This window comes from Echinops telfairi, unplaced genomic scaffold (assembly GCF_000313985.2).
Source record: "Echinops telfairi isolate 266 unplaced genomic scaffold, ASM31398v2 ScPeMD7_29;HRSCAF=101, whole genome shotgun sequence".
NCBI classification, from domain to species: domain Eukaryota; kingdom Metazoa; phylum Chordata; class Mammalia; order Afrosoricida; family Tenrecidae; genus Echinops; species Echinops telfairi.
In genome coordinates, this window is record NW_022103926.1 from 3,877,921 (window position 1) to 3,891,226 (window position 13,306).

Genomic DNA, 13,306 nt, shown 5'->3' on the forward strand with positions numbered 1-13,306 from the left:
GCAGGATGCAGATAAGCAAGAAGCCAGGTTCCCAACCATTAGAAGCAGAGCATGGCAGGCAGTCTATTGGCCATTGCTGTCAGGTGCCAACACTCACACTATCTTCCATGCTGGTTGGAGCCCCAGCTGATGCTATTCAAACGCAGCCAGCACCCTCCTGTCAGCAGGGGCTTGTGCACTGCTGTGACACTGAATGGGCTTCGGTGGAGCTTCCAGACCAAGGGGAACTAGGAAGAAAGACCTGGTGATCTCTTTTCAAGAACCAGCTGGCACCACTATCCAACCTTGTGGTACAGTGGGAGGTCACTGTTAGCAGGGGGGGCACCTCAAGGGCAGCCATAAAACCCTCACACATACACACACACACCCTCACTGCTTGCCCCAGTATATAGAGCAGTAAACCTGACATGCATACACTGGTGACCAGCTCGGGTCACAGAACTGGGGCTGGTGGCTGTGAGGCCCTGCTGTTGACAGAAGCCAGGTGGGGAGGGAGGCGAGGCTGTGGCCAGTGAGGTTCAAGGGTCTATTCTGGTCTGTGGGGACTGGTACCTGCTGCCCCAGTGGGGGTGACAAGCCAACCCTAATGGGCTTCATTCTGCCTTGCAGAACTCCATGAACAGGCTGGCCGTGCAGGCCTTGGAGAAGATGGAAACCAGGAAGTTCAACTCCAAGAGCAAGGGGCGCCGGGAGGGGAGCTGTGGGGCCTTGGACACACTCAGCAGCAGCTCCACGTCCGATTGTGCCATCTGCCTGGAAAAGTACATCGATGGAGAGGTAACGACAAGGGTGAGGCAGACAGGCCAGCCAAGGCCCCGGGTCTCTCAGGGGAGGCCGTCGGAGGAGAGCTGTGCTCTGTAGGCGGTGACCGGAAGTGCCAGGTTGGTAGGCCAAAGAACTCGCGGTCCTGAGGACCGGAGCCCACGTTTGTTTCAGAATTGCCCTCTGAGAAGCCCAGGACCTGGCAGTCCCCACACAGACCTCCACCAAGAAGCTTTGTGGTGTTTCGACAGAGACTAGAGCTTTGCTGTCAGTCTGTGTCCCCCTCCCCCCCACTCTCTCCTTTTTTCCCCCACGACCTTTTATAAAGGTCCCCCACCCCCACCTGCCTATACACATTTTGGAGGAGAGGAGCAGGCAAACTTGGTGAGAATCGACTGCAGAGATTTCGATGGCCTTTGGTGGAAGTTTCACGCTGTGTGGACCTAGAGCAGACGCTAGCTTTGGGAGAGCGGGACTGCCTATAGACAGTGCTGACAGCAAGGCACTTGGCTGCCAACCACAAAGTGGGTGGCTCAGAGCCACTTAGGGTGTCTGGGACAAAAGGCCTGGCACCCTACTCCCGGAAGGTGACAGCCATGGGCAAAGCCCTACTCTGTCACACGGGGAAACTGATAGCAACTTGGGGGTGGGGTGGGTTTTGGGTAGTGGGGTCTTGTGTGGACACAGTTTCTAATTCTGGCCTGGCCATGTTGGAACTTTGTCCTCCGGTGACCAAACCAGTCCCTGTGCCATGGGCCTAGGCTGTCCTGCCTTCAAGCCACCCATGGCCACGAGGACAATGGGAGAGAGCCAGGGTGGGCCCAGCATTGGGTGTTGGCTGGGTTCTCCTGTGTCACACTGGCCTAGTGCATGAAAGCCACGGCAGAGCCACCAAGGGGCTGCTGTCTCACCATGCCTACCCTCTGTCCCCACAACGACCACACTCATCAGAAGCCATGTGCCTCTGGGCTGTATTCAGGTTTCCGTCAGGGAGCCGGCCAGGAGAGCCTTGCACCTTGAACTTGTCCTCGTCTGAGGCATAGGAGGTCTGCCAGCCAAGCCTGAGTGCCTGCTTCCAACTGCAGGGAAGGAGATGGCCTCTCTACGCTCCCATCCCTGCAAGCTAGGGGCTGGCTGGTGGGTAGGGCCTCCTAAAGGCACAGCTGACCTCCAGCTGGACTTGGGGTACAGAAATGGGAGTTATGGGGGATGGGAGACTCTGGCACAGGTGAACTGATCAGGGCCCAGGGTCCATTCGGGCTCAGCTCGAGAGCTGCCTGTTGCCGGTGCCGTCCTTTGAACTTTGTCCTCTCGCTTCTCAGGAGCTTCGGGTCATCCCCTGTACCCACCGGTTCCATAAGAAGTGTGTGGACCCCTGGTTACTGCAGCATCACACCTGCCCCCACTGTCGGCACAACATCATAGGTAAGCAAGCGGCTGGATGCCTGGTCAGAGCCGCTGCCATGTTGGAGGAGGGCGTGCAAGCTTTCTTCCCTAAAGCCGAGCCTTCTGATGTCGCTGAGCTGGGGTTTGGGCTTTAGCGGGAGCTGTGGTGATGCTTGCCTGTCCCCAGCCCCACGGGACCAGTCCCTCAGCCACTGAGGTGAGCAGTGAGGCGAACCCTGCATGTGATGCTGCCCTGCCCCCATGTCTTTGAGGGGGACCAGGGCCCCCCTGCAGGCTGCTGGTTCTCTGAGCAGGTCCTGTGTCCTCCAGGGGTGTTGTGAATTGTCTGGGATCAGGTCAGGCTCTGCCAGCAGGCAAGACTGCGAGACTGGGTGCTGACCCCAACTCCACGCTCAGCCTTGTGTACTATGCCTCTTCTCCCCCAGAACAAAAGGGAAACCCTGGCGCCATGTGTGTGGAGGCGAGCAACCTGGCGAGCGGTCGGCAGCAGCGTGTCCTCCTGCCCGTCCACTACCCAGGCCGCATGCACAGGACCAGTGCCATCCCAGCCTACCCCACAAGGACAAGCATGGATGCCCAGGGGAACCCTGTCACACTGCTGACCGTGGACCGGCACGGGGAGCAGGGCCTCTACGCCTCGCAAACCCCAGCCTATGTCCGCAGCTACCCCCCCCTCCACCTGGACCACCCCTTGGCCACCCACCGCTGTGGCCTGGAGCACCAGGCCTACTCCCCAGCCCACCCCTTCCGCAGGCCCAAGTTCGGTGGCCGCAGCTTCTCCAAGGCCGCCTGCTTCTCCCAGTATGAGACCGTGTACCAGCACTACTACTTCCAGGGCCTCAGCCGCCCAGAGCAGGAGGGGCAGCCCCCCACCAGCCTGGCACCCCGGGGCCCGGCCCGTGCCTGCGCATCCAGCAGCAGTGGTGGCCTGCTCTTCCCCTCTATGGCCCATGTGGCCCCTCCAGTCCACCTGGAGAGCGCCAGTGCATCCAGCTTCAGCTGCTACCACGGCCACCGCTCGGTGTGCAGTGGCTACTTGGCCGACTGCCCTGGCAGCGACAGCAGTAGCAGCAGCAGCAGCTCCGGCCACTGCCACTGCTCCTCCAGCGACTCAGTGGTGGACTGCACGGAGGTCAGCAACCAGGGCGTGTACGGCAGTTGCTCCACCTTCCGCAGCTCCCTCAGCAGTGACTACGACCCCTTCATCTACCGAAGCCGCAGCCCCTGTCGCACCAGCGAGGCCGGCGGCTCGGGCCGGGGGCTGGCCACGCCACTCGAGGGCTGTCCGATGCCCGAGGAACTGGCAGCCACGCCCGGGCATGGGGCTGGCCTGGGAGAGCCCTTAGGGGACCAGCTGTCCACCTGCAGCCTGGACATGAACTATAGCAGCAGCTCCTCCCTGGAGCCCCGTGGGCCTGCCGGCTCTCCCTCAGAAGTGGGGCTCGAGGCTTCTCCAGGGGCTGCCCTGGACCCCAGGAGGACCTGGAAGGGGGGCCATGAGGGTCTCACATGTGCCTGCTGCTGCGAGCCCCCGCCTTCTGCACTGGAGCCTGGCGTGGGCGCCCCCCTCTGTGAGGGCTGTGGCTCCTCGGGTGGGGGGGGTCCCCAGGGCCCCCACAGCCTTCGCCCAGGCCATTTTCCCAGGACAGATGGGGTGGAGAGTGAGGGCCTGCCTTGCTGCTTCTATGAAGAGAAGCAGGTGGCCCACAGCAGCGGGGGTGGCGGCAGCTACCATGCCAAGGACTACACTGTGCGCGTGCAGTACTCGCTCTCGGAGGAGCGCCCGGCTGGCAGCCCCCTGGGGGCCGGGGACCTGAGCCAGCGTATCCCCATCATCCCCGAGGACGTGGACGGAGACTTGGGCCTGCCCATGGACTGTCAAGGGGCCCGGGTCTACAGCCCTTCGACTGGGACAGCAGGCCCAGACACCCCACAAGCCCACCGGGGTCCAGGTAGGGCCCAGGCAGACGATCAGACTTTGGGTGGCCTATCGGGGGTGCTGCTGCAGCCACGCTGCCCTGCCGAGGAGAGGGGTCCCTTCCAGGATACTGGGGACATTGGGAACACCACGCCTGAGGCTGCAGGTGAGAGCCAGGGCCCCTCTTTCTGTGTCCTCAGGCGCTCTGTTTGCGGCTCCGGCTGTAAGCATGAACCTGTGCTCTATGGGCTTCACCTCCTGGTCCCACTCAGCTCTCTACTCCCGATGCCTCTCATACACACCAGCCACCGTGCCAGCAGCCCTCTGCCCTGAGTCTCCCCCCCAGAAGCCCAGACCCACTGCACGTGCCACACTCCGTAGCCTCCCCAGCCAGGTCAGGGCTTCCCCGTCTGCCTGTAGAATGCAGCGTTTGCTTTATTCCACACACCGTCATGAACTTGTGGTAAAATTATAAGGGCATTCCCTGAAGCACAATTTAACAAAATACGGAAAATACAAATTACACACACACACACACACACACACACACCACCCTACCCCACCCCCCCTACACACACATACACACATAGTCTCAAATTGCTGGAGTCTCCAAACATTTTATCTCAGGCAATCATAAAAGGTGTGTTCTAGCACCTTTGAGTAGCTCTGGGGCAAGTTCCTCCCTCAAGAATAGTTCCCAGATGTTCCCACTCCCCCATGTGCCTTCACCCAGCCCCCTTCCATCCCTTGCCCCGCGCAGGGGCAGAGTGTCTGTCTGCTGGAAAACCCTCAGTGGCTCACCCTTAAAATCTACAGCCTTCAGGCCGATTCCAACCCATAGTGAGCCTGTAGGCCAAAGTAGAACTGCTCCTTTACTCAGCAAAGAGGAAGCCCCTCAACGAGACAGTGGACACAGTGGGCGCAAACCAAACAGTTGTGAGGGTGGCACGGGACTGGGCAGTTTCATTCCGTCACAGCACAGAGGGTCACTATGGATCAGAACCAGCTCGACAGCACAAAATCCTTATAGCCTCGTCTTCCTCCCCCAGAGTGGCTGGTAGGTTTAAACCGTTCTCTGTTAGAAACGCTTCATCCGCTGCACCACCAGTCCACCTTCTATGCAGTTACCTTTTAAAAGCCCAAATCCGCACCCAGATTGACGTCACCTAGCCCCTGCCTACCCTTCCAAACACATCCTGTTTCTCTGCTTTTGCCCCCTCAGTGTCTGTCTAGTGCCCCCAACATCCACAGCTGCCGACCTGGCCCCCACACCTCCCCTGTCCGTCCCCTGAGGTCACCCCAGCCCCGTTGACCGCCACCAGAGTACTTTGTTTCTCTCGGGATCTGTCAGCTCTGAGGGCACTTTCTCTGGGCACTGGGTCCACTCCTCTGGTGCATTGTGTGGCTCCCGGAAGGCCCCACCCATGCACCTGTGATGCACACCTGCTCAAAGCAGACGTGAGTCAGTCAGCCTCAGACCCGTACCATGTGCACAGTGGGCTGGTGTGGCGAGCTCTCGCTCACAGAGGGAGCCTCCTGTCACAGATGGACCATCTGGGAAGCGGGACATGGGGGGCAGAGCCCTTTCCTGATGCTTGCTCTCTTCCTCCCAGGATCAGGATCTCGACTCCCAGGTGGCAGCGGAGGTGGCAGAGGTTCAGGTGCCTGAGCTCCGAAGGAACGCTAATCTGGAACCGGGACTGTGTAGACTCCAGACTTGGACTTCCTTCGAAAAACAGACTTTTTTTTTTTAGCTTTGACAAACACACAAAAGTGGTAATACAGAGACCCTCCTTCTCAACCCGGAATGTGAGCCGCTCCTGGCAACCCCCGCCCCACTAACTCCCCCGCAGACAAAATACTGAGTCCTCCACCTCTCTTGGGAACATGTTCTTCTTCTTCTGTGTTTTGTACAGTGCGTGTGCTTGGGGTTCCGAGGTGTGTGGGATTGAGTTCTCTGATTGTTGGGGTTTTTGTTTTTTGTTTTAAATATTATATGTAAATGTAAAAAGTTATTTAAATATATATTTTAAAGAACCCTAACTGCCAACTTTTGCTGAAAAAGGAAAAGAGAAAAAAACACACTGCTGCATTAAATGAACCACATCGTGTACATACTGTTGCCTCCCCTGTGGGGGCTCAGGCCTTTGAAAAGCTCAGGGCTACACCTGCCTTAGAAATGAACCCGAGACTTGAAGTCACGCTGGTTGATACGGACACAGACCCTGAGGAACGTAGTGCACCGCCGCTGCTGCCTCCCTCTCCCTGGGCAACCCCACGGTCCACGTGGCTGAAGCCAGGTGCCTGCAGTCGAAGGCCACAAGCGGACGCAGCTAGGATGAGGGGGGAGGTGCTGAGGGAGCTGGGGTTGTCCCTCAAGGAGGCAGGTGGCTCTCTGCCCACTGCCCTCAGTCCCACGGCTGGCCATCCCCAGGATTCAAAGGAGCCCGTAGTCACTGTCTAGGTGTGAGTCCCAGCCTAAGGGAGGGCCCCAGGCATGGGGGTGGGGTTCCTCTGTCTGGAACGCCTGACCCGAGGGCCTGCGGGAAGGGAGGGTCCCTGGGAAGCTTCCCCGTGGTGGGACCTCACCCAGCAGTACATTGGGCTTCCAGCCCCTGGCTGCAGAGTTCAGTGCAGGGGCACACACCAAAAGGAATGTAGTTTTGTGGCCTTGGTATTTGGTGGGGTACATTCGCCACGCACTCAACGATGGGCCATGGGGCCACACTGCGCATGCATCTCAGGCACAGCTATGCCCCGAGGCTGCTGCTTCCTGGGGGCGCATAGTGGGGACCCGATGGGGTCTGCGTTGAGATTGGTGGGGCAAAGCCTCTCCCATCCCCCTTCAGGTTGACAGCCCTCTGCATCGCGGCTGAAAGTCCTCCTCTGGCCTGGAAATGTCTATGATCCTGTCTAATGCACTATTATGTATTCATTCTCCAGGAAAGAGAGACTATGAGATAGTTCAGACCCAAAGGGTAGGTTTTTGTATATTTTTCCAGCATCTTTCTTTGTTTAAAAGGAGAGGGAAAGTGAAAAACCCAAACCGGTGTGTGGTTTTGTTGGTTTTGAGGAGTGGGGTGGGGGTGGAGGGAGATTCAAAAGATGTTTCCATTTTTAAAGGGAGAGAATCTATTTAAAGCTGTTTCAAATCAGGGAGTCTTGCATTTTTTTGTTCAATGTATTCCTTGTTCTTTAAAAAATATATATTTTTAGAAGAAATTAATTGCATTAGCCCTTAGATTCACTAACTCTTATCACTTCTATGTATTCATTCAATGGGGACTTGTTGCCATCTGAAAGATTTTGGCCCAGGTTCACTTGGGGAACGGGAATGGTGCAGCCTGGTCCCCCGGGTGGAGAGACAGGGACCACCACTGGGTGGCCAGCTGACTGGTAGCCCTCGCCAGTTAGCCTCAAGTGACATGGGCCTGGGCAGCTTAGCCAGCACACCTGGTATGAAATCCCACTCGATAGGAACTCTTCACCACCACCACCCTCCTTAAAGCCCCCGCTGTGATGAGGAAGTTGCTTGCTTCTGGCCAGGATGTGATGGTGGAGAAACTGCAGGTTCCCATCAGTGAGCCTCATAGAGCCACATAGAGACACCCGGCTGTGGTGAGAGTTGGCCCCCAGCCTTGGTGGCAGGGCCCCCTGGGGGCTGGCTGCTCTCTGGGCTGTGCCCGTGCACCTGTCGGTGAGAGTGTGCGAAGCCCTAAGCTGTTGACATGTGATCCAGCCGCCTTTATACCTCAGGCCAGGAGTCCCAGCTGCCGAGGACAACAGCCTGCGTGTCGTGTGGTTTGAGGGAACAGGGCTAAGGCTTTGAACATAAACTGCAGAAAGCAGCTTCTCATGGTTAAATTTTTACCCCCTCTGTCTTTAATGCTTTTGAGTGGATATTATCTTCCTTGTCTGAAACCATGCCCCCAAAGTGGCATTCTTTAGCCCTGACTGGAAAACTACTCAACACCCATAAACCATGACTCAGCTGAGACTATAGCTTCAGCTGGGCTTATATTAAAATAAATGCACCCCACTTTTTCCTTTGAGAGGGAAGCACATTTCATTTCTGTGTGTCTTAGGGAATGGTGGCCACAGGGGGCGGGGGTCAGGGGCCAAGGAACGTCTCTTAAATGTGTGTCGGCACATCAGAGGGGACCAGCGTATTAACTGACTGTATCATTGCCTCGCCTTTTAAATCAAACAGCTTCTTCAAAGTTGTAAGAACGACATTCTTGGCACACTCTTCAGCATTGGGTGGCAGTCAGGGTGAGACCTGTGAGAGCCGGAAATGGGCCTGGTTGGCAGTCTGGCACCTTCTCTGCCTTTGACAGGGTGCGGTCTAACCACTTTTCTCTCAGTCTTTCGGTGGGCAACGTCTGCACTTGTCTTCTTTGACAGGTTTCTGCCTTACACGGGTTGGCTGCCACAGGGATTATTGTAGTTAGCTGTGGGGGCTGCAAGAAGACCCCCGACCCTACCTAACCCTGCCCCCCCCCAGGCTGAAATGTGGTTCTTGAGCAGGTGCCACAGCCCAGCCCTCTACCACAGCCATGTAAACGCAGCTGTTAGCAATGGCTATTTGGGTGTTCTGCCCGACAAGGTACCTTGTTGGAGACACAGCTCCAGTGAGCTGGCTTGAACTCCTCCCCGTCAGCCCCACTCTCTAACCTGGCCCACCGCGTTTTGTAAAGCCTGGTGGGCTGCTCGGCTGGAGGTTCCTGCAGGACTAGTGCTTCCGAAATGAGGTCGGAAAGAGAGCGAGGATTCCAGAGTGCTGTTCTTCAAGCAGAGCTGCCTTGTCTCTGTTCTCGATGTGATGCCTTCCAATTGTGTTGGTCTAACGAGGCACTATTTTAAAATGTGTTTTTTAAAAAGAAAAATTTTTTTTCTCCCATAGCACTTAAAGAGAGAGATTCTGTAAAGATTTTGCTGTAAAGCTTTTGTAATAAAATGGTCTAAGGGCTCTTTTCTCCAACATTTCCATTAAAAATAAAATGTTTTAAAGGCTAGAAAACAACCTATGTATATTCTGTATATGTATAGCAGCACATTTCATTTATGGAAATATGTTCTCAGAATATTTATTTACTAATATATTTATCTTAAGCCATGTCTTATGTTGAGAGTGTTGGAATAATCATTGAAAATGACTAACACGAGGCCCTGTAAATACATGATAATTGCACACAGATTTTTACATATTTGCCGACCAAAAAAAAATGATTTAAAACAAGTTGTAGTCTTCTATGGTTTTGTAACAAATTGTACAAATGACTTTTTTTTTAAAAAAAAATACAGTTTTATCAAGTATGTGTTACACGTTGTCATGGCTCTCTTTGCTCAGTCTGCCAGCACTGTACAAAGCAGAGGCGTGTGTGAGGAGGCCAGTGCCTGCCTTTAACTTCAGTGCCCACAAGACCGCAAGAGGGGAGCTGCAAGGGTTATCTTCTTGAGGTGGTTGGGGGCTTTCTCTTCAACGGGGTGTGACAGGGATGAAATTGGCAGTTGATGACTTCACACATTTTTTAATTAAAGAAAAAAAAGTTGTATCCCATCCCTGCCCAAAGCTGAGTTTTCTGTTAGGTTAATGAGGCTGTCTCAGTTGATCACTTCTGAGTGACAGAACAGCATTGACAGAAGCAAGCAAGCCCCAAAATGGGATGGGGGCCAAGGGGAGGGAATGGACCCATACGGATATGATCAAGAAACAGACACTGAAAGATCTTTGGGGGCAGAGTACTCCCTAGAATTTAAACTTCTGGCCTCCTGAATACTGGGAGCCCTGATGCCATGGTAGGCTAAGCAATGGGCAGCTAACTGCCAGGTGAGCAGTTCAAAACCATCAGCTGCTGCTCAGGAGAAAGATGAGACTACAGTACTTTCTACATCTGTAAAAAGTTGGTCTCAGAAACCTACAGGGGCAGCTGTACCTTTTTCTATAGTTGAATAGACTCGGTGACAGTGAGTGAACGAGTGAGCCAGCCTCCTGTGCTGCTACAAAAACAGACTTCTGCCTTTTCAAGTTGCCCCATTTAGGGTGTTATAGCTGCACCAACCAGGAAACAGGCAGGGTGGAGGCCAGTGTTCAAGTACCAGCCTCATCTCTACCTAGAAGATCCGAGAGGTCCCTTAAACGGGTGGGAAAGGACAGGGACTACAGCCTCCCGAAACTAGCTCTGGGTGAAATGCCGTGAGAATCCCTGCTAACACGTCAAGCACTCCAAGGTCACGTGGAAGGTATAAAGTGTTTATTTCTCAGACATCCAGCAGAAAAGATCCAACCCCAGTGGTCCTATTTCCCGCTCTTTAAATCGGGCCATTTCTTTGGCCCAGACTCCTCACTGAGTGGGGCTGCTTCCTGCCCAGCGGCAGGTCCTTCTGGGCACCTTCGGGGGTGGTGGCCTGGCTGCACAGGGCATCCCAGAGCTTCTGCTTAATGGCCTTGCCCAGCTCCAAGCTGTACCTCCTCGGGGTCCCAGAGGGATTCCACAGCATTGGCTCGACCACGGCGTGGTACAGCGCCTTGTAGCCCTCGGTAGGGAGGCCGTGGATGGTAAGCGTATCCTCTGGCCACTGTGATCTCTTTCTGGCTTCAGGAAGCCTGGCCTGGCCCTTCCAGGCTGAGGCCCCACTGTCCCAGGGCAGCGCTTGGGTGGCGGCCACATGGTCGGCATATCTGTCCTCAAGATCTTGGCTGACAGTTGCTTTTTTCTCCTTTGAACTTTCTTTACTCTAGCCAAGAAGAAAGCAGAGAAGTCAAAGCCAAAAACTCGAGAAGGGTGCTCAGAATACTTATCTGGAATTTGTGTCCCCACGTCTGGGTTACAGCAACAACCAACATTTCGCCTAGCGTGCCCTAGCTTATAGAACACCTTTAAGTTTACCACTGCAGGTTTTCCCTGAAACCCTGTAAGGGCAGCAGGGCTGCTTTAAAGAGAGGGATTGAACTTGGCTTGCCCAAGGCCACGCAGCTTGATGGTTCATAAGCCCCATGCCAAGGCAGGATCCCAAGAGGTGGCTCTGTTTAAAGGACCTTCGCATGTGGGGAAAGCAAGTCTTTGTAAAGCCCTAAGCCAGAAGGGCTGTTCCCCATTTTATAGGCAAGAAGATCAAGGTTCAAGTAGGTTAAGGCCAATGTCCTCAGTTACACCCAGCGCTGAAATTGGGATCTCAGCGCTGGCCTCCATGGAGCAATGGACTCACAGCAGACCTCTGGTCCCCAGTCCTCCCTAGAGGAGTTCATACAGTTGTGACATCTGGCTCTGTGTACTCCAACTATGCCCCACCCTTTAACTTTCTTTCACATCCTTTTCCTATTTCCCCTTCACCCCAGTTTCTTCTGATCCATGTTCCTAGAAGCCCCCTGGTCCCTTTGTGGCCGGAAACCCAGATCTGCTTTCTCCCCTAGATCGCATCAGGCCACCCACCTGTCGTCATCCCTTCTTAAACTTCAGATTCCCTCCTCTTGGGACACATCTCTGAAACGTTTGTCTATCCCGTGCCCTCTAGCCACACTTTTCCCTCTCCCTGCCCACCCCACTTGCTCCATCACAGGCCAGCATCTACCTCGCCTCCTGCAGGCTTCTTGCGCCTAGGTGAGCCAGGCCACTGCCCGGCAGGCCGCTTGCTTCTGGTCCTGCTGGAGTTTCTGATGCCATGCGCAGGGCTGTCCTTGGGCTTGAATCCCTTGGAGGGTTTTGCTTCTTCAAATTTGCGCCGCCCGGGGCAGCATTGGTCCTTGAGTTGGCGCCTGAGGACCAGCTTCACCAGGGAGAAGGAACTGGCCGTTAATGGATTCTTTACAACTTCCCAAGAAGAGCTGGTGACTGGAGTTGGGGCATGGGCAGTCTGCCTGGCACCCTTCCTGGCCGTCCATATGTTGGTGAGAGCCGGTGAGTCCACATAGCAGTCCTGCAGCCTGGTATTCAACAGGATGGACTCTCGGAGTCTGTAGGTGGGGTTGATGAGGTCTCGTCTCACGGAGACTGGATGCTAGAATGACAGGGGGAGGGAGGGGAGACCATGAAAAAAAAATAACACCTTAAGCACAGGCTGAAAGGCCTAGCATCGACAGCCAGTGTCCTCTCCATGCCTCCCCAAGCCTTGTGTACCAAGTCAGGACAAGATAGTACTTTCACAAGGTCGCAGGGATACCCCAACTCTCGGAAGACAGCGCGTACAGGGGTGGAAAGTGAGGGCTTTTCAGGGGGGGGGGGCATTGTAGGGCAGGAGAGAAGGCCATTCCTATCTGCTGGATAGAGGAGGGGGTCAGTGGCAGGAATCGGAGACTTGGAGGCTCCATTTAAGAGTTAGCGTCATCCCTCTGTGCCGAGACCCAGAGATGGCAGTGGCTACAGCCCTACCAGAGCAGACCCGGAGTGCACTTTCTCACCAGACATGCCCGAGCCAAGAAAAGCTGTCAGAAAGAAACGCTCGGGGTTCCAGGAGCACAAGGAGCACCAGGTCAATGAGAAGCAGCTGATAGACAAGATTCAACGCACCAGTTCTCCAGACCTGACTGTCTTAAGAGATGGCAGATATTAAAAATAAAATAAGAAAATCACCTTACCATGTTTTTCGGTTGCCTTAAATTTTATTTTAGCTAGCTTAGTAGGGGATAGCAATATGTATTTTCTCTCCTTTTTTTTTTTTTGTTATTTGCTTATTCTGATTATTCTTTAATCTCCCTCTAGTCACCTGCCTTTTCTCTGCCTAGTCACGTGTGAGCAAATCACAGTTTGTTTTAGATTTGGGCCCCCCTGTGCAGGTGCGGGCAGGGCTGAGCCCTGCTCTCTAGTATTTGTGATGTCACTATGGTTTGTGATGTGGGGGTGGTTGGGTGTTACATCATCAGGTTTGATGGTTCAATGACGGCTGCCAGGGTGCTCTCTTGATGTGCTTACTGTCCTCCCTCAAGCTGTTGAGGTGCTCATTTCCCACCCCCAGAAGAACGAGACAGTCTCCACATCCTTCCCCACCACGAAGCCAGGTGGTCCAGCTGGTGGTGAACCCCCTGGGTGGTTGACCAGGAGGTCAGTGGTTCAAATTCGCCAGTGGTTCCTACCTGAGAACACACTGCTCCTGTGAAGAGGTGCAGCCATGAGAGCCCCTGAGCCGAATTGAATCAGTCTGAAGGAGGCTGTGGGCCAGAATCCAGAGAACACATCTGTGGGTACGGAAAGGTTGTCAGCTGGGCAGGTGAGATGTGCAGCC

At 54.8% G+C, this 13,306-nt stretch overlaps 2 protein-coding genes across 2 annotated transcripts in view; one reads left to right on the forward strand and one right to left on the reverse strand.

Moving 5' to 3' along the window:
* Positions 1-7,208, forward strand: part of ZNRF3 (zinc and ring finger 3) — an 80,477-nt gene extending 73,269 nt beyond the window's left edge. The window contains exons 5-8 of the mRNA XM_045289657.1: positions 610-777; positions 2,085-2,187; positions 2,595-4,253; positions 5,701-7,208. Of these exons, the coding sequence (XP_045145592.1) occupies positions 610-777; positions 2,085-2,187; positions 2,595-4,253; positions 5,701-5,756 (1,986 nt within the window). The 3' untranslated portion in view covers positions 5,757-7,208. The remainder of the gene's footprint in view (positions 1-609; positions 778-2,084; positions 2,188-2,594; positions 4,254-5,700) is intronic.
* Positions 7,209-10,385: 3,177 nt separating this feature from the next.
* Positions 10,386-12,492, reverse strand: CUNH22orf31 (chromosome unknown C22orf31 homolog). Its single transcript, XM_013007884.2, is given in 4 exon segments — positions 10,386-10,441; positions 10,444-10,825; positions 11,660-12,085; positions 12,457-12,492. Coding segments are annotated over 4 exon segments (900 nt in total).
* Positions 12,493-13,306: the final 814 nt, after the last annotated feature.